This window comes from Dendropsophus ebraccatus, chromosome 3 (assembly GCF_027789765.1).
Source record: "Dendropsophus ebraccatus isolate aDenEbr1 chromosome 3, aDenEbr1.pat, whole genome shotgun sequence".
NCBI lineage: Eukaryota > Metazoa > Chordata > Amphibia > Anura > Hylidae > Dendropsophus > Dendropsophus ebraccatus.
Window position 1 is genome coordinate 185,805,083 of NC_091456.1, and position 26,541 is coordinate 185,831,623.

The window sequence follows — 26,541 nt, forward strand, 5'->3', positions numbered from 1 at the left end:
GTCACTTCCTAGATAACATGGTGATGTCACTTCCTGGATAACATGATATTGTCACTTCCCAGATAACATGGTGATGTCACTTCCTGGCTAACATGGTGATGTCACGACTCCCAGAGCTGTGCGGGCTGTGGCTGCTGGAGAGGATGATGGCAGGGGGACACTGAGGGACACAGGTTACTGGAGGGACACTAAGCATCCCTCATCATCCTCTCCAGCAGCCACAGCCCGCACAGCTCTGGGAGTCGGGTCGTGACATCACCATGTTATCCAGGAAGTGACATTACCATTTTATTCAGGAAGTGACATCACCATGTTATCCAGGAAGTGACATCACCATGTTATCCAGGAAGTGACATCACCATGTTATCCAGGAAGTGACATCACCATGTTATCCAGGAAGTGACATCACCATTCCAAAATATATACAGATACTTGTGCCTGCCGACAAACCGCAAGCGCTGACACTTTAAAGTTATAGATCCTCTGTGTGTCACTATATACTTGCTAATCTTGTCAGGTCAGGTAACACAGGCATAAATCAATAGTGCAGACTAGATCTTGCTTACAGGCAGTGGGACCACTGGGCCCTAGTATGCCCTGACAGTTGCACCACACTACCCCTACTCGCTCAGGGAGTAGCAAGGTGATTGCCCTAACAAGGAGGGCCCCTGCCCCGTACTACCCCTAACTCGACTTACCTTACACTTTCACGTCCTATACTCATGTGTTTCGTTCCAATATTCATCAGGGGAAACAAACCATAGGCAAGGGTAGGGGAAAACAACAAACAGAGAAGACTGTGGCACTCCGGCGGTGCGTCCCAAATGCGTTGAGGACGATACACTCATTTGGCTCAATGGCCTCTCAGCAGTGAGCAAAACTCTGTAGGCAGCTCCTGTCTTCTTCCGGTCCGGTGGAACGTATAATGGGGTCCACCTGATGTACTTCCGGGAGGAGCGGCTGAGTGGTCATGTGACCGCAACGGTTTAGCAACTGTTACTATGAAACTTCAATAAAGCAGGAAGTTATATGGCAGAATAACTGAGCACATTAGACAGGCTAGGATGTATGAACAAATCCTAGACAGTGACGTTATTTTGTACCTGGGAGATAGTAATAAATAGTAATAAAATTGAACACAGAGAAGAACGATAGGAGGGAGACAGAAGAGAGTAGAGACTGTCGGAGGAGGTCGTTAAGCACTACAGGTCTCAGCATGCCCATACACAATACTCAAATCTGGACTAAAAGTACTAGACCTGCTGCTTATTAGTTATAAAAAAACAGGCAAAAGTTAATAGGTCATTAAGGCTTTTTGGAGACACCATATGCATCCGGAATATCCATTACGCGCTGCAGTATTAGTCCCAGTCGGCACCTGGTAATGGGGGTTTCACCAATTCTAGCCCCTGGGATGGGATGCATACGGTATCTCCTGCATGTACCGTGTTCACATGCCGTGCAATAGGTTTGTCAGCCTGATTGGTGATATCGCGTAAGTGTTCCCCAATGCGCCGTCGGAACTCACGGAGGATTCTCAAGGCCACACACATGTGGCCTTGTACACCCCCCCCCCCCTTGTTCTACAGCTGATGTAGTCCCGTAGTGAATACTCCTTACCAGTAACATTGCTCAAAACTGATTTACCCACTTTGATGTGTGCACAGGCAACACATCCGCAGCACTTAAAAGTACCTACTATTTTTCTCTCCAGCCAGGTGCCCTGGGGTCGTGGGGGTATGTAATGGCTTTTCACCCATCTGTCCCATAGGCTGCGTCCCTTTTTGTAGGTGATTTGGGGCCTATCCGTAACTGTATCCCGAATGTCTGGATCCAATCAGAGTATGTCACAGTGCTTCTCTCGCACCCTACGCACGTCCAAAGATGCTACATCGTAGGTGCCAATAATCCTGGTAGTGAGTTTCTCCACTTCTCTCACTCTGGGGACCAACAGGTCCTCTCTCTTGGATCTCTTAGCTGCCTGATAGGCATCCTTCAGGACATGATCCGGGAACCCTCTCTGTACAAAATGCTCACGTAGAGCTGCTGCTTGAATCTGGTATTCCACCGAGTTAGATCAGTTGCGCTCTACCTTCAGGTACTGCCCCCATGGTATCCCTGCCTTCAAGGATCTTGGATAGTAACTATCCCAGGATAGTAATGCATTGGTGGCAGTCGGTTTCCTATATATGGTAGTCTCTCTGTATCATAAGGTCCAGGAAGGGCAACTCCGTCTTTTCAATTTCAAATGTGAACCTCAGTCCAATCTCATTAGTATTCAACAGGCCTACAAACTGTACAAATTCCTCCTTCTGACCATTCCAAATCAGAAATATATCATCTATATACCTTGCCCACAATCCAATGTGCTGGGTCAGGGGGGGATGTAGTTTACCAAACACATGGTCCTCTTCCCACCAGCCCAGGTAGAGGGTAGTGAAAGTGGGGGCACATAGGCTCCCCATGGCCACTCCGCTGGGCTGGTGGTAGATCTTCTGGTTAAACAGGGAAAAATTGTGGGCAAGCAAATAGTTGGTCAGTTCAATGATGAAATCATTATGTGCCTGGTACTGACATCTTCTTGAGCGCAGAAAATATTCAATGGCCTGAAGACCCGGTATATGTGGTATTGAGGAGTATTAGAGGCTAACCATGCACCATCCTCCAATCTCTGTAACAAATCCATGTCACGGGTATATGATGCCAGGCCTGTTACAATTGTTCTTAACACCTTATCTATGTAGATATGCTGTTAATTCCCAACACAATGGGACGACCCTTCAAGGGCACAGTACCCTTGTGTAATTTGAGTAGCGTATAAAATGTCGCTTTAACTGGATGTTTAGGGACCAGAAATGCTCTCTCATCCTCTCCCACAATGCCTCTCTCATAGGCTCTGTCCACTAGCTCCTTCATTTCTCTAAGGTATAAAGTGCTAGGGTCGTTCTCCAACACGGCATACCAGTCACGATCTCTCAAGAGCCTCATACACATCTCCATATATTGGGACGAGTCCATCACCACCGCATTACCACCTTTATGTGATGGTTTGATGGCGATAGACTCAACCCTTTCAAGGCTTAAAATGGCCTGCATCTCTTCCATACTACAGTTACCTTAGTATCTCTTACCCTCTAGTTGTCCCAGGTCCCCGGTAACCATTTCCACAACCAGTCAATACAACTTCCTGCTTTATTGAAGTTTCATAGTAACAGTTGCTAAACCATTGCGGTCACAGGACCACTCAGCCGCTTCTCCCGGAAGTACGTCAGGTGGACCTCATTATGCGTTCAACTGGTGTTGACGCGGCCTCGGCATGGAACCCTGTGGGTTATTTGTATCTCCACCGGATGGATTGGAGGACAGGAGTTGCCTACAGAGTTTTGCTCACTGCTGAGAGGCCATTGAGCCACGAGAGTGTATTGTCCTTAACCCATTTGGGACGCACCGCCGGAGTGCCACAGTCTTCTCTGTTTGTTGTTTTCCTCTACCCTTGCCTATGGTTTGTTTCCCCTGATTAATATTGGAACAAAACACTTGTGTCGGGAGTATAGGAAGGGAAAGTGTAAGGTAAGTCGAGTTAGGGGTAGTATGGAGCAGTTTCCCTCCTTGTTAGGGCGATCACCCCGCTACTCCCTGAGTGAGTAGTGGTAGTGTGGTGCACCTGTCAGGGCATACTAGGTGCCTGTGAGCAAGATCTAGTCTGCTCTGTCGCACTACTGATTTATGCCTGTGTTCCCGACCTGACAAGATTAGCAAGTATATAGTGACACATATAGGATCTATCAGTTTATGGTGTCAGCGCTTGCGGTGTGTCGGCAGGCACAAGTATCTCTATATATTTTGGAATTTTGGACGTCTTGTCCGTTGAATTTGGTTCTGCCAATCAGAAATCATTTTTACGATCATTTTAAGATCGCTTACGGCCATCTCACACACATAGGGTGAATCTGCGACAGATGAAGCGATCTGCGAATTATCAGCGAACGACCAGCGATGATTTGAGAACATGTTGAAAGATCACAATGAGCGATTTCTCACTCGTCGCTTGATCGTTGGTTGTGTTTACACGATTATCGCTCAAATGTGATCGTTATCGCAAAAGTTTGAACCCTAATCGCTCCGTGTAAAAGGACCATAAGTAAGGGAAAAAAAACTGCACTGAACTGGTAAACTGGTTTAGGTCTGTAAAAAACAAAAATCACTGTTGCACGTTGCACTGTGTTGATACATGGTACATTCATACTTGAGAAGAGGAAGGTTCAGAATATACGGCATTGAGAATTGTCTCAGGAGAAAGTGGTTGCACCCTCAGACCTGCTGCCTATGAGGAATAATAAAAAATAAAGTGGTTGATACTCACCTACAAAAAGTCTTGAAGCATCTTTGCCACTTCTGTCATACAGGTGACCTTGATGTGTTTCACAGCAACATTCTAAAATACAGATCTAAGACGCAGCACGGTGGGATGCATGCTGGAGCGCAAATCTCAATCACGCAGCTCACAAGTACAAGAACGTTTTTTTTAACAGGGTTCAGGCCGTAGTCTTAGGCTGGGTTTACATGTCCAGTATCAGCAGCGGATTTTATGCTGCAAGTTCTCAGCACACTAATTGGCTGAGCGCCAGGAGCCCCCCGAAAGCTAGCCGCTGCGAGTATATCATCCCATCGAAGTGAATGGACAGGGATCTGCAGCGGATTTTGCTTTGAACTCATTGCATAAAATCCGCTGCGGATACGGCATGTGTGAACCCGGCCTAAGGGTACAGTATGTTCACACTACACAGAATATGCTTGGAAATTTCAAGCGGAGGTCGTGTGGCGTGTCCCACCAACTGAATTTCTCAAGCTCAATCCACCGTCTGCCCAAAGAATTTGGACGCCACCACCGCTTGAAATTCCTGTACATATTTTGTAGTGTAAACGTACCCTATAAATCTTTTAACTAATTTATTCTCCCACAGGGAAGAATCAAAGAAACTGGATAAGGCCATTATGTGATCTTTGACGGCGTTATTATCAATGTACCATCAAGTACAGCAATTTATTTTTTACATTCCTGTCAGTGCTGGGGCAGGGATCACAGTGGCGCGGCCACTAGGTTCCCGCGCTCAGCACCGTCCTCTTCTCGTGCAGCGGCCAGGCTCTATGCACTGAATGCGGGATATGTTCAGACACAGTGGAAAATAACAGCAATTATTTTCCATTAAATGGCGACCATCCACTCAATTTCAACAGGGATTTGAACCAAAGGATGATCTGCTGTCAGGTCTGTAGACAAGTGAGTCACCCCTAGACCAGGGCTCCAGATGGCGACCAAAATGGTCGCCAATGCGACTGACTTTTTGCAAATGGCGCCCAGATTTATTAATCTGGGCGCCATTTGCGACTGGCCCCGGCGGCGGCGCGCTGTCTCTTTAAGATGCGCGGCTGATGCGCTGATGCGCGGCTGCCGGGGGTGTCCCGTCCTATCCCCGGCAGCGCGGCGCATCAGTGAGCTGCCTGGGGCCCTGACTTCCGGCACAGGAAGCGCGCGTCAGAGACGCTTCCTGTGTCAGAAGTCACAGCCCCGGCGTACAGGAGCTCACTGACGCGCCGCGCTGCCGGGGATAGGACGGGACACCCCCGGCAGCTGCGCATCAGCCGGGGACAGCGCCTGAAGAAGAAGAGGATCGCCGGGGGAGCGGGTTGTCAGGTGAGTTTGTGTGTTTGTTTTTTTTTTAAATATTGCTTAGCATAGAGGAAAGGGGGGGGGGGGCATCTATAATTGGGGGAAGAGAAGGGGGGGCATCTTCAAGGGGGGGAGAGGGGGCCATCTATAAGGGGGGGAGAAGAGGGGGCATCTATAATGGGGGGGGAGAGGGGGCATCTATAAGGTGAGGGGGTATCTATAAGGGGGGGAGAAGAGGGGGTATCTATAATGGGGGGAGAAGAGGGGGCATCTATAATGGGGGGAGAAGAGGGGGCATCTATAATGGGGGGGAGGAGGGGGCATCTATAATGGGGGGGAGGAGGGGGCAATCTATAATGGGGGGGGGAGAGGGGGCATCTATAATGGGGGGGAGAGGGGGCATCTATAAGGTGAGGGGGAATCTATAAGGGGGGGAGAAGAGGGGGCATCTATAATGGGGGGGAGAAGAGGGGGTATCTATAATGGGGGGAGAAGAGGGGGCATCTATAAGGGGGGGAGAAGAGGGGGTATCTATAATGGGGGGGAGAAGAGGGGGTATCTATAATGGGGGGAGAGGGGGCCATCTATAAGGGGGGGAGAAGAGGGGGTATCTATAATGGGGGGAGAGGGGGCCATCTATAAGGGGAGGGGGTATCTATAAGGGGGGGAGAAGAGGGGGCATCTATAATGGGGGGAGGAGGGGGCATCTATAATGGGGGGGAGAAGAGGGGGCATCTATAAGGGGGGGAGAAGAGGGGGTATCTATAATGGGGGGGAGAAGAGGGGGTATCTATAATGGGGGGAGAGGGGGCCATCTATAAGGGGGGGAGAAGAGGGGGTATCTATAATGGGGGGAGAGGGGGCCATCTATAAGGGGAGGGGGTATCTATAAGGGGGGGAGAAGAGGGGGCATCTATAATGGGGGGGAGGAGGGGGCATCTATAATGGGGGGGGGAGAGGGGGCATCTATAAGGGGAGGGGGCCATCTATAAGTGTAGGGCAAACTGGCTGCAGACACTGGGAGATAGATATATGCACAATTATTATTATCAGGGCCCCTCAGGTGTCTGTATTGTAGGGGGTCACTTGCATTAGTCACTAGGTGAGAGATATATCTATCTATATACACATCTTGTGGGGGGTCACTATGGCTGCAGTCATAAGTCTAGCTCAGTATGTATAGACTGTTGCAAGCTTTTAAAGGGAACCTGTCACCCCCGTGACGGGGTGACAGGCTCCCAACCCCCCGTTAGAGCCCACTATACTCACCTCATCGCGCCGGGTCCCGCTTCTGAAGATGGTCGGGTCACGGAGATCTCAGCCGCTGCAGCCCGGCGCGCACACTGAGAGATGAGTCCAATGCTCATAGAGAATGACGGAGCGCTGGACTCTCCCGTCATTCTCTATGAGCGTTGGACTCATCTCTCAGCGCACGCCGGGCTGCAGCAGCTGAGATCTCCGTGACCCGACCATCTTCAGAAGCGGGACCCGGCGCCATGAGGTGAATATAGGGGGCTCTAACGGGGGGTTGGGAGCCTGTCACCCCGGCACGGGGGTCGACAGGTTCCCTTTAAGTTCAAGTTCAGAAGAGTAAGCCTCATTAAAAGGCTAGCCAAGTGAGGCTGAAGTACTGAGTCAGACTGGATATGGTTGTCAAGTTGCAAGTTTCCATGTTGAACGTTTTCAAACTAAGAAAAGAAAGAATCTAAAGGAGGAGGAGGAGGAGGAGGAGGAGGCTGCCGCGGCCTCTGCACACAGTAAGTCCCATTTAACATAACATTAATTTTACATGGTTTAAAATGTTGGCGACCAAATATTCTATTTGGCGCCTAAATTTTTCAGGTTAGGAGCCAATGGCTCCTAGGTAAATTTTTTAGTCTGGAGCCCTGCCCTAGACCACAGCTCCAACACATTTGGGGTCAGAGATTCAACTATATATGAGTGTTTCTTTCAGGCATAACCTGCCTACAGAGGACTGATCTGCAATCAGAGACACTGACTGACAGCTGAGCAAGCAGGAGGCCGGGCAGAAGAGATTATTTAAAGGGGTTATCCAGCGCTACAAAAACATGGCCACTTTTCCCCCTACTTTTGTCTCCAGGTCAGGTGCAGTTTGCAATTAAGCTCCATTTACTTCAGTGGAACAGAGTTTCAAAACCCCACCCAAACTGGAGATAACAGTAGGGGGAAAGTGGCCATGTTTTTGTAGCGCTGGATAACCCCTTCAATGAAGAAGAGGAAGGAGTGGTGGGGCGGCCAGAGTGCAGCACAAACAACTCCACTTTGACTAATCATTACAGTAGGAGACCTGAGATCGTGCATATTCTACTACACAGAGAAATTACCAAAAGGTACCATGCCCACTAGGGGACTGCCAGAGGCAGCACCTCAGATATGGGGCCTGGGTGCTGACAGATTCCCTTTAAGAGTACTTGCACACTACGAAATCGCGACAGAAAACCCATTGCGGATTCCGCAGCTCGCGGACTCTGAAGGCTGCGCATTTTCGCTCGTGTTATAGACTCCATTGTATGCATGGGCGCCTTCCACCGAAAGAACTGTCAGATCAGCTTAGTTGTTTAGTTCATTATACAGTATCTACGTCACTAGAAGCAGATTTTCTATTACACTCAGAGCCTTTGGTGGCGGCTGCTTGGATGAGATATTATTGTGGTAAAATGACATTTTACACACATACAGCTCTACTGTGTACACATACAGCTCAGCTACATGTACATTACACACATATACAGCTCAGCTACATGTACATTACACATATACAGCTCAGCTACATGTACATTACACACATACAGCTCAGCTACATGTACATTACACACATACAGCTCAGCTACATGTACATTACACATATACAGCTCTACTGTGTACACATACAGCTCAGCTACATGCACATTACACACATACAGCTCTACTGTGTACATTACACATATACAGCTCAGCTACATGTACATTACACATATATACAGCTCAGCTACATGTACATTACACATATACAGCTCAGCTACATGTACATTACACACATATACAGCCCAGCTACATGTACATTACACACATACAGCTCAGCTACATGTACATTACACACATACAGCTCAGCTACATGTACATTACACACATACAGCTCAGCTACATGTACATTACACATATACAGCTCAGCTACATGTACATTACACATATACAGCTCAGCTACATGTACATTACACACATACAGCTCTACTGTGTACATTACACACATACAGCTCAGCTACATGTACATTACACATATACAGCTCAGCTACATGTACATTACACACACATACAGCTCAGCTACATGTACATTACACACATACAGCTCAGCTACATGTACATTACACACATACAGCTCAGCTACATGTACATTACACACATACAGCTCAGCTACATGTACATTACACATATACAGCTCAGCTACATGTACATTACACACATATACAGCTCAGCTACATGTACATTACACACATACAGCTCAGCTACATGTACATTACACACATACAGCTCAGCTACATGTACATTACACATATACAGCTCAGCTACATGTACATTACACACATACAGCTCAGCTACATGTACATTACACACATACAGCTCAGCTACATGTACATTACACACATACAGCTCAGCTACATGTACATTACACACATACAGCTCAGCTACATGTACATTACACACATACAGCTCAGCTACATGTACATTACACATATACAGCTCAGCTACATGTACATTACACATATACAGCTCAGCTACATGTACATTACACACATACAGCTCAGCTACATGTACATTACACACATACAGCTCAGCTACATGTACATTACACACATACAGCTCAGCTACATGTACATTACACACATACAGCTCAGCTACATGTACATTACACATATACAGCTCAGCTACATGTACATGCATGCAAGCATTTAAGCACCTAGACCTGTAGTAGGCAGGCATTGGCTGGTGACTGGCTCACCCCCCCTTACCTGCACTGCCTTATTTATAAAGATGGCCGGACCATAAGAACAATGAAGCACTTTGCCCCTCTGCCATTCTGTCTCGCACCCCCTCCTCTTGTATGGATAATTATATGTATCTCTGTGGTGTCTGATTTCTGTTTATGTATGTACCCCAGAATTGTAAAGTGCTGCGGAATCTGTTGGCGCTATATAAATAAAAATTATTATTATTATATACAGCTCAGCTACATGTACATTACACACATATACAGCTCAGCTACATGTACATTACACACATATACAGCTCAGCTACATGTACATTACACACATACAGCTCAGCTACATGTACATTACACATACAGCTCAGCTACATGTACATTACACACATACAGCTCAGCTACATGTACATTACACATATACAGCTCAGCTACATGTACATTACACATATATACAGCTCAGCTACATGTACATTACACATACAGCTCAGCTACATGTACATTACACACATACAGCTCCATGTACATTACACACATACAGCTCAGCTACATGTACATTACACACATATACAGCTCAGCTACATGTACATTACACACATACAGCTCAGCTACATGTACATTACACACATACAGCTCAGCTACATGTACATTACACACATACAGCTCAGCTACATGTACATTACACATATACAGCTCAGCTACATGTACATTACACATACAGCTCAGATACATGTACATTACACACATATACAGCTCAGCTACATGTACATTACACACATATACAGCTCAGCTACCAGCTACATGTACATTACACACATACAGCTCAGCTACATGTACATTACACATACAGCTCAGCTACATGTACATTACACACATACAGCTCAGCTACATGTACATTACACATACAGCTCAGCTACATGTACATTACACACATACAGCTCAGCTACATGTACATTACACATATATAGCTCAGCTACATGTACATTACACACAGGGCTCTGCTGCAGGCATATATAACACACACATACACAGCTCTGCTCCACACACATCACTTCAGCTCATCCAGCACAGCAGAGTCCTGCATACACTGAGCAGCAGCCCCTGATCATGTGACTCCTCCTCCTCCATGTGACTGATCACATGACTGTGACATCATGGCAGGTCCTGGAAGTAGAGGGAAAGCCTACTTCCTGTATTTGCACCTTTTCTATTTATGTCGCTTGCTGGTGCTTCTTTTTTTTTTGTTTTGCAGAAAAAGTTGTACTTTTTACTGGCAGCCTTTATTATATTACATCGTCTCATCTTCTTTCTATTCATCTCCCAACACTCCGGGATCCTCTGCTGATATCTTCTATATAAGAGACCGACCCATCAACCATGGAGAGAGACAGAGACAAGATGGCCGAGAGGATAATAACCCTCACCCTAGAGTCACTCTTCCGGCTTACTGAAGAGGTAAGGAATAAACCTCTTGCTTAAAGGAGATGAAGTCTGGCAAAAATTTTTATTGTAGTATTGTATTGCCCCCCCCCCCCCCCCCCAAAAAAAAAAAAAAGTTATACAAATCCCCAATATACACTTATTATGGGAAATGCTTATAAAGTGCTTCACTTTCTGGATAACATGGTGATGTCACTTCCTGGATAACAGGGTGATGTCACTTCCTGGATAACAGGGTGATGTCACTTCCCGGATAACATGGTGATGTCACTTCCCGGATAACATGGTGATGTCACTTCCCGGATAACATGGTGATGTCACTTCCTGGATAACATGGTGATGTCACTTCCCGGATAACATGGTGATGTCACTTCCCGGATAACATGGTGATGTCACTTCCCGGATAACATGGTGATGTCACTTCCTGGATAAAATAGTGTCTCTCACCTGCACTCTGCTGAACTCTTGCTCAGTGCACTTTCCAGGTCATTCCCCCTGATCCCTCACTTTCATTTCCCTCCTTTGAGGTTCACACCCTCAGTCTCTTCCACTCACTTCCCCTCAGAGTTATCTACTGTCCCCCTGGCTCACCCTGACAATTCCTCGACCACTTTGCCACCTGGCTCCCTCATTTCTTATCCATAGAAGTTCCTACACTAATCCTGGGCTAATTCCACACCCCCATTGATATCCCAGCCTGCTCTCCTGTCTCTCACCTTCTCCCCCTAGCCTCCTCTTTCGGCTTTTCACAACTAACCAACTCTCCCACATACAAGGGTGGGAATTCCCTGGACCTGATGATCTTCCACCACTGTTCAATTTCCAACTTTACAAACGATTTATCAGAGTTATCAGACCACAATGTCCTCTCTTTCTCTATCACTTACGTCCGCCCCTCTTCCCCATACATATACAGAAATTAACACTTCTCAACCCATAGACTCAGTACAATCTTTACTGTCCTCCCATCTCATGCCTCACCTGCCAAAACATGGCCGCCAAACACTACCACAACACCCTGAAAATGACCCTATGACCCGCCACAGATGCCACCAGCCCTGGCAGAAGCCAAAAACTCGCTTTCTTCGGCGGACTCTAGGACTGCTGAATGTATATGGAGGAAATCTAGAACCTCAGCAGATTTCCTACATTACAAATTCATCCTCAAAGCCTGCTACTCTGCCCTTCACCTCGCCAAACAATCCTGCTTCACCTCTCCTCACTGTCCAACAGCCCAAAGCGCCTCTTTGATACCTTAAACTCTCTCCTTAAGCCCAAAGCTCAGACATCCATCACTTACCTCTGTGCTGAAGACCTGGCCTACTTCAAATCTAAAATTGACACTACCCGCTCTGACATCCCCTGCCAGCCCCAAAGTCCCATAGATACCCTTCCCTCTCCCACCTTCTCCTCACTCTCTGCTTTTGACCCGGTGACAGAGGAAGAAGTCTCCAACCTCCTCTTCTCATCTTACTACCTGCCCTAGTGACCCTATTCCCTCACACCTCCTCCAGTCACCTCTCCTGCTGTCACTACTCACCTCACCAAAATATTCAACCTCTCACCTCCTCTGGGATCTTATCCTCCTCCCTCAAACATTCTGTAGTAACCCCACTACTGAAAAACTCATCTCTAGACCCATCCTGTGCAGCCAACTATTGACCTGTCTCCAATCTCCCCTTCATCTCTAAAATCCTGGAACGTCTTGTCTACTCTCGCCTGACCTGCTACTTCTCTGATAACTCTCTTCTTAACCATAGACCACCAGATCCTCCTCTCCATGCTCCGCTCTCTTGGCCTCAAGGACTCTGTTCTCTCTTGGTTTTCTTCCTACCTCTCTGACCGCTCCTTCAGTGTATCCTTCTCTGGCTCCACTTCTTCTCCTTTACCTCTTACTGTTTGGGTTCCCAGGAGATCAGTCCTGGGTCCCCTCCTCTTTTTCCTCTATACAGCCCCCATCAGACAGACCATCAGCAAGTTTGGTCTTCAATACCATCTTTATTCTGATGACACCCAGCTATATACCTCTTCCTGTGACATAACCCCTGCATTCTTACAAAAGACCAGTGCCTGTCTATCTGCTCTCTCTAACACTATGACCTCTCTCTATTTCTCAAACACAACCTTTCTAAAACCGAATTTCTCGTATTCTCTCCCTCTAACCAACCTGTAATCAGACATTGGCGTCTGACTGGCTCATCCAGCTTTCCTTGTACAATGGCTGGACCATGGGAAAATAAAGCACTTGTGCGTCGTGTCACCCCCAGTTGTAGTTTGTACGCTCCAGCGTATAAGAAAACCCCACTGCGGAATCTGTTGGCGCTACACAAATAAAATTATTATTATTATTATTATTACTCTGGAAGTGATGTCATCATGACATCATTCTTATCTATGGAATAACAGATGGATAGGACTGGAGAGGGATTCTGGGAGTGATGTCATCATGACATCATTCTTATCTATGGAATAACAGATGGATAGGACTGGAGAGGTGAGGGATTCTGGGAGTGATGTCATCATGACATCATTCTTATCTATGGAATAACAGATGGATAGGACTGGAGGGGTGAGGGATTCTGGGAGTGATGTCATCATGACATCATTCTTATCTATGGAATAACAGATGGATAGGACTGGAGAGGTGAGGGATTCTGGGAGTGATGTCATCATGACATCATTCTTATCTATGGAATAACAGATGGATAGGACTGGGGAGGTGAGGGATTCTGGGAGTGATGTCATCATGACATCATTCTTATCTATGGAATAACAGATGGATAGGACTGGAGAGGTGAGGGATTCTGGGAGTGATGTCATCATGACATCATTCTTATCTATGGAATAACAGATGGATAGGACTGGAGAGGTGAGGGATTCTGGGAATGGATGGAGTGATAGTAATGTGTCTCTCCATACACAGGATTACTCAGTAGTGAAGAAGTCCTCTAGTGGGCGCTGTGGGGCCCCTGGGTGTGAAGGATGGGGAAGAACCCTGAGCCCAATCCCAGGGCCCCTAATACATGAGGAAATGGAGGAAGAGAAGATCCTAGAAGTCACCAACAAGATGGTGGAGCTGCTGAGTGGAGAGGTGAGACTGTGACTGCTGGGAATGCTGGGACATTATACAGTAACACCACTGGAGGGGTGGGGGGGATGACTGTGTGATCATTGTGTGTGTCAGGTTCCTATAAGGTGTCAGGACGTGGCGGTCTATTTCTCCATGGAGGAGTGGGAGTATGTAGAAGGACACAAGGATCAGTACAAGGATGTGATGCTGGAGGATCCTGTCCAGTCTCTTATATGTAAGTTGCAGCATTTGGTTTTGTTACCTTTTCTAATCTATTGCAGTTCAGCTTATTGAGCTTTTTACTCTTTCATAGTCAGGTATTTGCTTCTTTCAGTGTTGTGTGTTTTTTGTTTGCACTTTTTCGGAGCCATCCTGCAGGGCTACGACCCCCATCGGGACTACCTTTTTTGTCAGCTATTGACATAGTAAATGAACATAGTCTAATGAGCTGTCATTTTTATCGAACACATTTAATCATTCCTGTCTATGTAATAATAGGTGGCTATGACTGGAGAGGCGAGAGAATCAACAAACATAAGATCCTAGAAGTCACCAACAAGATGGTGGAGCTGCTGACTGGGGAGGTGAGTCTGGGGCTGCTGGGAATGCTGGGACATTATACAGTAACACCACTGGAGGGGTGGGGGGGATGACTGTGTGATCATTGTGTGTGTCAGGTTCCTATAAGGTGTCAGGACGTGGCGGTCTATTTCTCCATGGAGGAGTGGGAGTATGTAGAAGGACACAAGGATCAGTACAAGGATGTGATGCTGGAGGATCAGCAGCCCCTCCCATCAGCAGGTAATAGACAGGACTATATACACACCTCCTCTCTGTATTATCTGGATGGAAAGAATGAATTCAGTCTCTGTATGTGTTCCCTCCAGTCAGATCCAGTAAGAGAACAGCACCAGAGAGATGTCCCCGTCCTCTTCTTCCACAGGATCAGGATCAGGTAGATGGAGATGTTCCCTATGATGTGTAGATGTGAGGCTCTTGCTCTCAGTCTCGGTTTATCTTACAGTATTATATGGATTACACTTGTGTAATGAGGAAGGTGGAGATGGCGAATAAAGCCAACCATAGACATTACATGGATCTTATCCCTGTTTCTGTTTATGGAGACGGCTGGTTGGGATTAGTGATGATCGAACAGTAAAATGTTCGAGTTGAACCTTAAACAGTAGTGAAGTTCGGTTCAAAGTTCGACTCAAACCCCATTAAAGTCAATGGGAGATGTTCGGGTTATTTTTATACATATACAGGCGAGGGGAAGCTGGAATTAACATCCAGAAGAGGAAACTGGATACATGGAACAACTCTGTGAAGAAAATGTAGCTCTAAGAATGACAGAAAAAAAATTAAGAGGGTAAAATACTTCATTTAGTGATGAGCAAAATAGTATTCGATCGAATAGTACGCTATTCGCGGTAGACCGAAACGTAAGCTTCTACTTTACATTTATCACTAGTGTTAGATGCATCCAGGCATGCTTCCCCTGCAAACAGCACCCACCGCTAACTGTCTTTGTGTGTGTGTTATTTAGTTAGACCCTGTAATTTGAATGTTCACACTTTAAATCCTTTAAAGAGTATCTAAGAGAAGGCAAATTTAAATTGAATTAGATGGAAAAACCACTTACTACTACCGTCTCTACCGACCTGATCGATCCTGCCTGCTGAACAGTGACTTTTCCACCTAAAAACAAAAATTGATTTTGTGGCCCTTGGGAGAATTCAATTTGCAAAACACAGCAACTGTAAACACGGAAGAACTCATACCCTAAAATTTTGCTTTAAGAACATACATCTTACAGATGAAGAGATTATTCTAAAAAAAGTTGTTCTAGATGCAGACTGTCAAAAATGGGCTCTGTACCCCCTCAGGATAAATTTAACCACCAACTCCTCTGTAAGAAACATCGATACATCTAACAGATGAAGAGATTATTTTAAAAAAAATATATTCTGCAATGCAGACTGTTAAGAATTGGCTCTATACCCACTCAGAATAAAATTAACCACAAACTCCCCTGTTCGAAACATCTATTCATCAAACAGATGAAGAGATTATTTTACCAAAAAATTATTCTACAATGCAGACTGTCAAAGATTGGCTTCTTAACCACTGAGGATAAATTAGTTCCATTGGTGGCAGCGAGAAGAGCCCAACGGGGTACACCGAGGTTGCGGTTCAACTAAATTAGCTAGCAGAACATGGCAGGAGACATTTAAAAAATAACCATTTTGAGGAGAAAGAGGATGGATGTAGTGCGCATCAAGTTCATACAGGTGTAGTTTTCAAAAATACATTCCGTTAAAACACTTGGAACGCTAGCTGTGGGCAGCTGTGGGGATCCAGGCTGTGCACCATCCCAGCAGTTTTGGAGACTGTCAACAGAGACCCAGAGGCAGTGTCAGCCACCAAAGTCACCCAGTGAGCAGTCAGGGATATGTAACGACCTTTACCGTGCTTACTGATCCATGTGTCTGTAGTCAGATGGACCTTGGGGGATAAAGATGCAGCCAACGTGCTTGAGATATTTTCTGCAACGTGCTGGGCCAAGGCAGGGACAGCTTTTCTTGCACAGAAATGCCTTCTAGGCATCTGATACTGGGGACATGCCAGGGCCAGAACGTGGCAGAAGCACTACCTTGTACACTACCTGTATCTCTCCTTACTACACCTGATATTGCTCGCCTACCACCTCTGGTTCTCACCATGTTCACAAGATAGATATGAAATCTTAGGGTGGTATTACACGGGCCGAGCAGGGCCCGATAAAGATCGTCGCTCGTTTACTGGGCCTATTACACAGCCCGATAATCGTTTAGCAAGAGCTGCAAGGACATAGTTACCGATGTCCTTGCAGCCCTTGCTAAACTGGCATACATTACCCATCCACGTTCCAGGGCTGTTCCTGCCGTCCGCTTCTCCCGGGTTCCTGCACGCGCTCTAGCTTCACATCGGCCTGTCAGCTGATAGGCCGCTCAGCCAATCACAGGCCAGGACCGCCGCGGCCTGTGATTGGCTGAGCGGCCTATCAGCTGACAGGCCGATGTGAAGTTAGAGCGCGTGCGGGACCCCGGGAGAAGCGGATGGCAGGAGCAGCCCTGGAACGTGGTTGGGTAATGTATATTGTTAGTCGCCGCCCGTGCACCGCTATTACACGTAGCGGTGCGCTGTCAGCGCCCGACAAAAATAGGTGCTAACCTATATCAACGATCAGCAGATGATCGTTGTCATCGGCTGATCGTTGCATTTATTACACGGAGCGATAATCGGCCGAATCGGTCCAATTTGGCCGATTATCGTTCCGTGTAATAGGGCCCTTAGATAGAAGATACAACAGCAAAAAAAATCAACAGATCTACCCACTCTTGATAAATTCACGTACACAAATCAGATGTACTATTAAATACTGGGTGTAACAGACAACGGACAGAGGATGTTTTTCAGCTGATAGGAATACACCTGTAATCACTGAACAAATTCACGGGCCCAAATGAGATATATGTTTAATTACTGTATAAGAGATGTCAAGTTTTTCGTATTTTTGGTGACGGACAGAGGACATTTTTCAGCTTATAGGAATAGAGCTGTAATCACTAAACAAATGCATGTACACAAATGAGATGTACGTTTAATTACTGTATAACAGATGTGAGCAGACCAAAATACACTTTTGGGCACTGTGTATAAATTGGCAAATCCAATATGCAGCCTGCAATCCCAATGCTAAGTATTGCTGTGGCTGCAATGGTGTCTATGGACAGGAAAATGCTTGTTGCAAATATGCTAGTGTAACCTTGATAAACAACCCACTAATCTCTCTAATCTCAATACCTATCTGTCTAATCAAATGGCTGCATGCAGGGACACGATGATACACTGAGATAGCAGTGTGTACAGCATAGTGAGTGAGGAAACAATAGCGTCCAGAACGCAGCACAGTGACTAATCGAAATGGCAGCAAGCAGGGCCAGGGAGAAGATGATACACTGAGATAGCAGTCTGTACAGCACAGTGAATGAGGAGAAAATGGCGTCCAGAGCGCAACACAGTGACTTTTATATGAGATGGTCATGTGATTTTAGCAGCCAATGAGACCCCTACACATCAGCAATGACGTTTCTGACACTTCTCTGTGCTCTGCACGGATTGGCTGGCAAAAAGGCACTCGAACTCGAATGAACAGTAAAATGTCCGGTTTGGTTCAAGTTTGAGAAAATCGAGATGTTCGACTCGAACCTAACTTTTCTCGAACAGTTCGATCAACACTAGTTGGGATAAGGAGACAACAGGTTGCATTTATTCCTATGTAATTCTTTATTTCCCTCGAGACAAATCCTGGATGTGATGTGAGGGATTCTGGGAGTGATGTCATCATGACATCATTCTTATGTATGGAATAACAGATGGATAGGACTGGGGAGGTGAGGGATTCTGGGAGTGATGTCATCATGACATCATTCTTATCTATGGAATAACAGATGGATAGGACTGGAGAGGTGAGGGATTCTGGGAGTGATGTCATCATGACATCATTCTTATCTATGGAATAACAGATGGATAGGACTGGAGAGGTGAGGGATTCTGGGAATGGATGGAGTGATAGTAATGTGTCTCTCCATACACAGGATTACACAGTAGTGAAGAAGTCCTCTAGTGGGCGCTGTGGGGCCCCTGGGTGTGAAGGATGGGGAAGAACCCTGAGCCCAATCCCGGGGCCCCTGATACATGAGGAAATGGAGGAAGAGAAGATCCTAGAAGTCACCAACAAGATGGTGGAGCTGCTGAGTGGAGAGGTGAGACTGTGGCTGCTGGGAATGCTGGGACATTATACAGTAACACCACTGGAGGGGTGGGGGGATGACTGTGTGATCATTGTGTGTGTCAGGTTCCTATAAGGTGTCAGGACGTGGCGGTCTATTTCTCCATGGAGGAGTGGGAGTATGTAGAAGGACACAAGGATCAGTACAAGGATGTGATGCTGGAGGATCCTGTCCAGTCTCTTATATGTAAGTTGCAGCATTTGGTTTTGTTACCTTTTCTGATCTATTGTAGTTCAGCTTATTGAGCTTTTTTACTCTTTCATAGTCAGGTACAGTGGTGCCTTGTATTAGGAGCGTAATTCGTTCTGGGACTGTGCTTGTAATACAAATCACTCTCAAAAAAGCGCTGCGGAATATGTCTGTGCTATACAAATAAATATTATTATTATTGTAAACCAAAGCAAATTTTCCCATAAGGAATCATTGAAATGCAGACAAGTGGTTCTACACCCAGAAAATAATGATTTTTTTTTTGTTATTCTGAATAACAGTTAAAACAAACATTTAGAAAGCTGAATATGTGATATTATAAGTTACTGTACAGTATAGCAATCAGCATGTGGAGTATAATGTATAGTAAGTGCATTAGAATAAAAAAAAACAGCAGTTTGTAGATACAGGATGGAACTGCAGATCCCTATAATGCAGTAGTGTAGTACAACAGGCTAGAATAGAGAAGTAAGGCTACTGTCAGAGGTCTGTGTGGTCACATGATCACAATGGAAGGGGTGTGTGTTTAGCATGGACCAATTGGGAATTGAGAATCACAGAGCTGTGCAGGAGGACAGTGACAGAAATGTTTCTATACAGCAGTGTGAAAGGCTGAGTGTGAGTGCAAGCAGATTATAGCAGCAGTGTGTATAGCTGAGTGTGAGTGCAGGCACATTATAGCAGCAGTGGTTATAGCTGAGTGTGGTTGCAGGCACATTATAGCAGGAATGGAGAGGTTGAGAAACACAAGGGCTGACAGAAACTGCAGGGAGCATGAAGGAATGAACAGGGCAGATGTGGGCAAGGTATAGCAGCACTCTATGTTCGGGGAGAGTTGTTACAGCTATGGAGATATTACCTCCACAGTCCTGTCCCCTGATGTAAGCCCCAGCCTGAAGTGGATCTGCTATGATTTGGAAGGTGAGGGAGACTTCCTGGGTCAGAGTACAGTGCTGTAGACCCCGCTGTGCAGACCATGCCCCTCCCCCACTCCCCTTCCACCCAGTACAGGGAGCTCTTAAACCAAAGCAAAGCTCTTACACCAAGTTACAATTTTGAAAACCTGTGAGCTCTTCTTGCAAAACGCTTTCAATCCAAGTTACTCTTAAAACAAGGTACCACTGTATTTGCTTCATCTAGTGTTGTGTGTTTTTTCTTTGCACTTTTTCGGAGCCATCCTGCAGGACTACGACTCTCATCGGGACTGCTTTTTTGACAGCTATTGACATAGTGTAAACATAGTGAATGTTTAGTTGCTATTTGCTTTTGTCTCTAACATTGGGTAAGGGCTTTTCTTCTGTAAAAATTCCTGTTTGGTCCCACTATTCTGCCCTATGATAAGTCCTGGGGTTCTCTGTGTAGCGGGAGCCATTGTAAGGACCCAGAGAAGGCGACTGGTAAAGGTGAAGCCTTGTCCTGCAATCTAATGAGCTGTCATTTTTATCAAACACATTTAATCATTCCTGTCTATGTAATAATAGGTGGCTATGACTGGAGCGGCAAGAGAATCAACAAACATAAGATCCTAGAAGTCACCAACAAGATGGTGGAGCTGCTGAGTGGAGAGGTGATACTGTGGCTGCTGGGAATGCTGGGACATTATACAGTAACACCACTGGAGGGGTGGGGGGGATGACTGTGTGATCATTGTGTGTGTCAGGTTCCTATAAGGTGTCAGGACGTGGCGGTCTATTTCTCCATGGAGGAGTGGGAGTATGTAGAAGGACACAAGGATCAGTACAAGGATGTGATGCTGGAGGATCAGCAGCCCCTCCCATCAGCAGGTAATAGACAGGACTATATACACACCTCCTCTCTGTATTATCTGGGTGGAAAGAATGAATTCAGTCTCTGTATGTGTTCCCTCCAGTCAGATCCAGTAAGAGAACAGCACCAGAGAGATGTCCCTGTCCTCTTCTTCTACAGGATCAGGTAGATGGAGATGTTCCCTATGATGTGTAGATGTGAGGCTCTTGCTCTCAGTCTGGGTTTATCCTACAGTATTATATGGGTTATATACGGACAAAAAGAGAAAGGAGAGCTGCACCTCACACCTCTTTAAAAACCAACCCTAGGATGTTGGTATCTAATTTGATCAAACCATATTGCCCCATGTACCACGTGCAGGTCTCCTGGTTCACATGAGTCCTTACACTAACTCCTGGCGTTGGTTTTTAAATTTAGCCGAGAGGTGTGAGGTGCAGCAGCTCCTTTCTCTTTTTGTCTGTATTTTATTTCTCTCTTTTCTGAGTGGTTAGCACTCCTCCTTTTGTGACCCCCAATTAGCAGGAAGCACCTGTGTACACATGGCAAGTACCTCCTGGGCTTCCCATCCTACCTGCAGGAGAAATGGTGAGTAGTAAGATCATATTCACATTTGTGTTGCTTGGTGGCCGCTTTCTCCGCCGGTGGTGTCTGCTGGGTTTGTGGGGAGCCCTTGGCCTCCTTTCCCTGCTTGCGCTTGCTTTGAGGGGTTGGCAGTCTCTGACCGACACAGTGTTGAGTTAGTGCAGGGACTAACTAATCTCCACGACTATTCTGTTGTGTGAATGGACCCTTCCAGTGTACTTTTTCTGCCTTTCAACTTCTGTTCTGTTAGGGGTCAGTCACACGTCTGTAGAATTCCATTTGTACACTGAGGGTGTTCTGCGGAATGAACCTGGGAGTTCACAGCTTTGTATTTAATGATGCCCCTAAGCAGTTTAAAAGTTCCCGCTAGTGTACTGACACAGCCAACGCTGCTGGCACCAGACATAGAGAAGCATCATAAGTCTAATATAGCATATGTCAGGGCCATTTTGGGTTGAGGGACTGCTGTATAGCGTATGGGGTTATTACTGAGCCATCATCTAATATCTATGTCCGGCTTCTAGGAGACCTGCAGCTCTGGGGCTCAGATAACTCCTCCTGTCATCTCATGTCTGATCTCTTTTCTGCTTATATAACACTTTCCATGTGACTTGTCCTAATGTCTCCTCTTCTTTATATTATTTCAATCACAGCGACTCAATCAGGGTGAAGATCTGTACAATATTAACACTACAGATATGATGGTAAAAGAAGAAGAGACAGATGTGAGCGGTGATAAGCAGTATAAGGAGGACATTACTACAGGAAAAGGTCTGAATTATATTAATGCTACAGACACAAGGATAAAAGAGGAAGAAGAAGAGGAGACAGATGTGATCGGTGATGAGCAGTATAAGGAGGACATCACTACAGGTAACCGCCCAGGGAGCCAGAGGGAGCTTGTGATCCCGCTGTATAGTAGTAGTAGTATATATATATATATATGTATATAGTAGTGACATCACAGCTGGAATACTGTGTCCAGTTCTGGAGACGTGCAAAAGATAGAATGTGCTCAGTGATGGGCTACAACAATGGGGGGCGGTCTCCAAGGGGGGGGGGGGTATTTTCCATCTGAAGCAGGTGAATAACTCAATTTGTGTATTAATGGACGTTGTATAAATGATCTTGTTACTTGCCCTACAATTTGTTTGAAAGTATACATAAATATTCTAAGGTTATATTATGTAAAAATAATACAACCAATTTTATCCTCAGAAGATGACTGTACGAAGAGATCAGAGGGACAAGGAGCACACACAAGCGCCCAATCGTGTAAAAATCAAAGGTCTCGCACAGGGAATAAGCAATATACATGTTCAGATTGTGGTAAATGTTTTATGTGGAAAAGATCTTGTGACAGACATCAGAGGAACCACGCAGGAGAACCGTTTTCATGTTCAGAATGTGGTAAACGCTTTGCTTATAAATCTAACCTTGTTGACCATCAAAGAATTCACACAGGGGACATGCCATATTCATGTTCAGTATGTGGCAGGGGTTTTCATGTGAAATCAAGTCTTGTATTCCATCTGAGAACTCACTCAGGAACCAAGCAGTTTTCATGTTCTGAATGTGGCAAATCCTTTAATCATAAATCATCTCTTAAATCACATCAAAAAATTCACACAGGGGTGAAGCCATATGAATGTTCAGAATGTGGAAAATGCTTTCTGAGGAAACACCATCTTGCTATACATCAAAGGCAGCACACAGGGGAGAAGCCATATGAATGTACAGAGTGTGGCAAATGTTTTATTCAGCCATCACAGCTTACTAGCCATAAAATAACTTATCACAAGATGAAGAGTCCATATTCATGTTCAGAATGCGGCAAAAGCTTTGGTAAGAGAAATCGTTTGGAGGAACATAAAAATTCTCACACTGGGGAAAAGCCATTTGTATGTTCAGAATGTGGGGAATGTTTTAGTAAAAAATTACAGCTTGTTAAGCATCAAATAATTCACACTAATGAGATACCGTTTTCCTGTTCAGAATGTGGGAAATGTTTTACAGTGAAAAAAAGTTTTGAGGAACATCAGAAAACTCACACAGATGAGAAACCGGTTTTCTGTTCAGAATGTGGGAAATGTTTTACTCAAAAATCAGAGCTTGTTACACATCAAAGAACTCACACAGGGGAGACGCCATTTGAATGCCTAGAATGTGGGAAATGTTTTACTCACAAATTAGAGCTTGGTAGACATCAGTTAACTCACACAGGGGACAAGTCATTTGAATGCTTAGAATGTGGGAAATGTTTTACTTACAAATCAACACTTGTTACACATCAAAAAACTCACACAGGGGAGAAGCCATTTGAATGCTTAGAATGTGGGAAATGTTTTACTGGCAAATCAGAGCTTGGTAGACATCAGTTAACTCACACAGGGGACAAGTCATTTGAATGCTTAGAATGTGGAAAATGTTTTACTCTCAAGTCAGCGCTTCTTAGACATCACAAAACTCACACAGGGGAGAAGCCATTTGCATGTTCAGAATGTGGGAAATGTTTTATTCAAAAATTACAACTTATTCATCATCAGAGGACTCACACAGGGGAGACCCCATTTTTCTGCTCAGAATGTGGGAAAGCTTTTACGCGGTTAGGAACTCTTGTGAGACATAAAATAACTCACTCAGACAAGAAGCCATTTGCATGTTCAGAATGTGGTAGATGTTTTAGTCAGAAAGCACATCTTGTTAAACATCAAGAAATTCATTTAGGAGAGAAACCTGGAAAAGGTTTTGGGACTCACTCAGCTATAAAGCCATTTGCATGTTCTGAATGTGGTAAATGTTATGTTCAGAAGTCACATCTCTTTAGACATCAAAAAACTCACTCGGGGGAGAAATCTTTTTTGTGTTCAGAATGTGGAAAATGCTTTTTAAGGAAACAAGACCTTCTTGAACATGTTAAATGTCACATGGAAGAGAAGCCATTTCCATGTCCAGAATGAGGGAAATGTTTTTGTCAGAAAACAAATCTTACTGCCCATCAAAAACTGCACAAAGGAGAGAAGCCATTTACATGCCGAGAATGCGGGAAATGTTTCATCTACCCATCACATCTCCTTAAACATGAACAAACTCAGGGACATCGCTGTTTCTTTTTTAATTGTAAACTTTTTTTGTTTTGAGAATTTATCGTAGTAGTAATAGAATAAAGTTACCCCTCATAGAAGAGAGAGGGAAATCAATTTACAATAATTTATATGAGGATTAAGAATTTTCTGCGTTTACAAATAAGTTTTTGATTTTATATGTGTATATATATATAATTTGCATAGTATATTTTACATTTGTTATATACGGAAAATATAACTGACAGCCGGACTGTGGTCAGACAGATTCTGCTTAGAAGACACAATTTTGGCATCTGCTTCATATCAATGTTGTTGCTACTATTAAATATATTTCAGCAAATCTGGTTATACGTGACTTTTTTTCCTTTATCAGTCTTATGTACTTTTAGCAAGAATGTAAAAAAAAAATCCTTCAACAAAGTAAACAAAGGTGGGCGGCCGATTAACGAGAACTTTTTTTGCTGATCCCGGGCCCTTTAACACCGGCTGATTATGATTAGTGAACGTTACTGACAGCTGATAATCGGCCCTTGCAAAAGGACTGTTAGGGTCCATTTACACAGAAAGATTATCTGACAGATTATCTGCCAAAGATTTGAAGCCAAAGCCAGGAATGGACTATAAACAGAGATCAGGTCATAAAGGAAAGACTGAGATTTCTCCTCTTTTCAAATCCATTCCTGGCTTTGGGTTCAAATCTTTGGCAGATAATCTGTCAGATAATCTTTCTGTGTAAATGGACCCTTGTGCTACGTTTACACGAAACGATTATCAGGCGAATTTTTGCGATAACGATTGAATTCGAACGATAATCGTACGTGTAAACGCGGCGAACGATCGAAAAATCGTTCATTTTGATCTTTTAACATGTTCATAAATCGCCGTTCGCTAAAAATTTGCTGATCGTTCCGTGTAAACAGTCGTCGCGCGATAGTCTGGCCGCCCGGCCCGCCGCTCATCCGCAGCCCCCTGCGCCGGCTCGATCGCCACCCCCGCCGCCCCGATTACTGCCCCTCCGATCGCCGCTCCGATCGAAAAACCCCCACCCCCCCCCGACGCCGCTCCGATCGCCCCCCCCCCCCCCCCCCGCTCTGATCGCCCCCACCGCCGCCGCTCCGATTGCCCCCACTGCCGCGGCCAAGAACATACGTTACCTGCTCCGCGCAGCAGGTCTTCGGACATCCCTGATTGATTGGCTGAAGAGATGAGCCGGGAATTCCAGAGCGCTATACAATAGATAGGCAACAGGCAGGAACAATACAAGAACAGAAAACATTACATGAAGGCAAAAGACAGACTGGTACATGGGGGAAGAGGACCTGCCCGCGAGGGCTCACAATCTATAGGGTATAGGGAGAGAAACAGGAGGTAAAGTGCAGCCAGTCACCGTGTGATGCAGAGTTATTGTAGGTTGTAGCCTAGTTTGAAGAGATGGGTTTTCAGGTTACTTTTGAAGGACTTGATGGTGGATGAGAGACGGATGTGTCGGGGTAGCGAGTTCCAGAGTATGGGGGAGGCTCGGGCAAAGTCTTGGAGGCGGTTGTGCGAGGTACGAACAAGGGGGGAGCGCAGACAGAGGTCGCTGGAGGATCGAAGGTTGCGTGAGGGACGGTAGCGGGATATCAGGTCAGAGATGTACGGAGGGGACAGGTTGTGGATTGCTCTTCAGCCAATCAGTGCTGAAGAGGAGCACTGATTGGCTGAAGAGGAGCCGTTTGAAATTCCCGGCTCATCTCTTCAGCCAATCGGTGCGCTGAAGAGGGGAGTCGGGGATGTCCAAAGACCTGCTGCGCGGAGCAGGTAACGTATGTTCTTCGCTGGGGCGATCGGATCGGTGGGGGGGGGGGTGATCGTAGCGGCGGCGGGGGGGCGATCGGAGCGGCGGCGGGGGTGGCGATCGGAGC

General features: G+C 45.6%; 2 protein-coding genes across 9 annotated transcripts in view; both read left to right on the top strand.

Annotated features, from left to right (window-relative positions):
• LOC138786703 (zinc finger protein 665-like) overlaps window positions 1–26,541 on the top strand; it is a 130,879-nt gene that overhangs the window by 70,606 nt on the left and 33,732 nt on the right. The window contains exons 1-7 of one of the 8 annotated variants that reach the window (XM_069963692.1): window positions 18,755–19,178; window positions 20,684–20,769; window positions 20,863–20,986; window positions 21,073–21,134; window positions 21,489–21,554; window positions 22,205–22,424; window positions 22,770–24,968. The exons of 4 other annotated variants lie outside the window; for them this stretch is intronic. In XM_069963692.1, the coding sequence (XP_069819793.1) occupies window positions 19,097–19,178; window positions 20,684–20,769; window positions 20,863–20,986; window positions 21,073–21,134; window positions 21,489–21,554; window positions 22,205–22,424; window positions 22,770–24,511 (2,382 nt within the window). In that variant the 5' untranslated portion in view covers window positions 18,755–19,096 and the 3' untranslated portion in view covers window positions 24,512–24,968. 3 more of the 8 variants (XM_069963693.1, XM_069963689.1, XM_069963688.1) reach the window with 3 other exon arrangements.
• LOC138786828 (gastrula zinc finger protein XlCGF66.1-like) lies at window positions 10,820–16,109 on the top strand. The gene is made up of 5 exons (XM_069963895.1): window positions 10,820–11,102; window positions 14,011–14,178; window positions 14,272–14,392; window positions 14,656–14,958; window positions 15,045–16,109. Exons 1-4 carry the CDS (start codon window positions 11,025–11,027, stop codon window positions 14,808–14,810), a joined length of 522 nt encoding a protein of 173 aa, XP_069819996.1. The 5' UTR covers window positions 10,820–11,024; the 3' UTR covers window positions 14,811–14,958; window positions 15,045–16,109.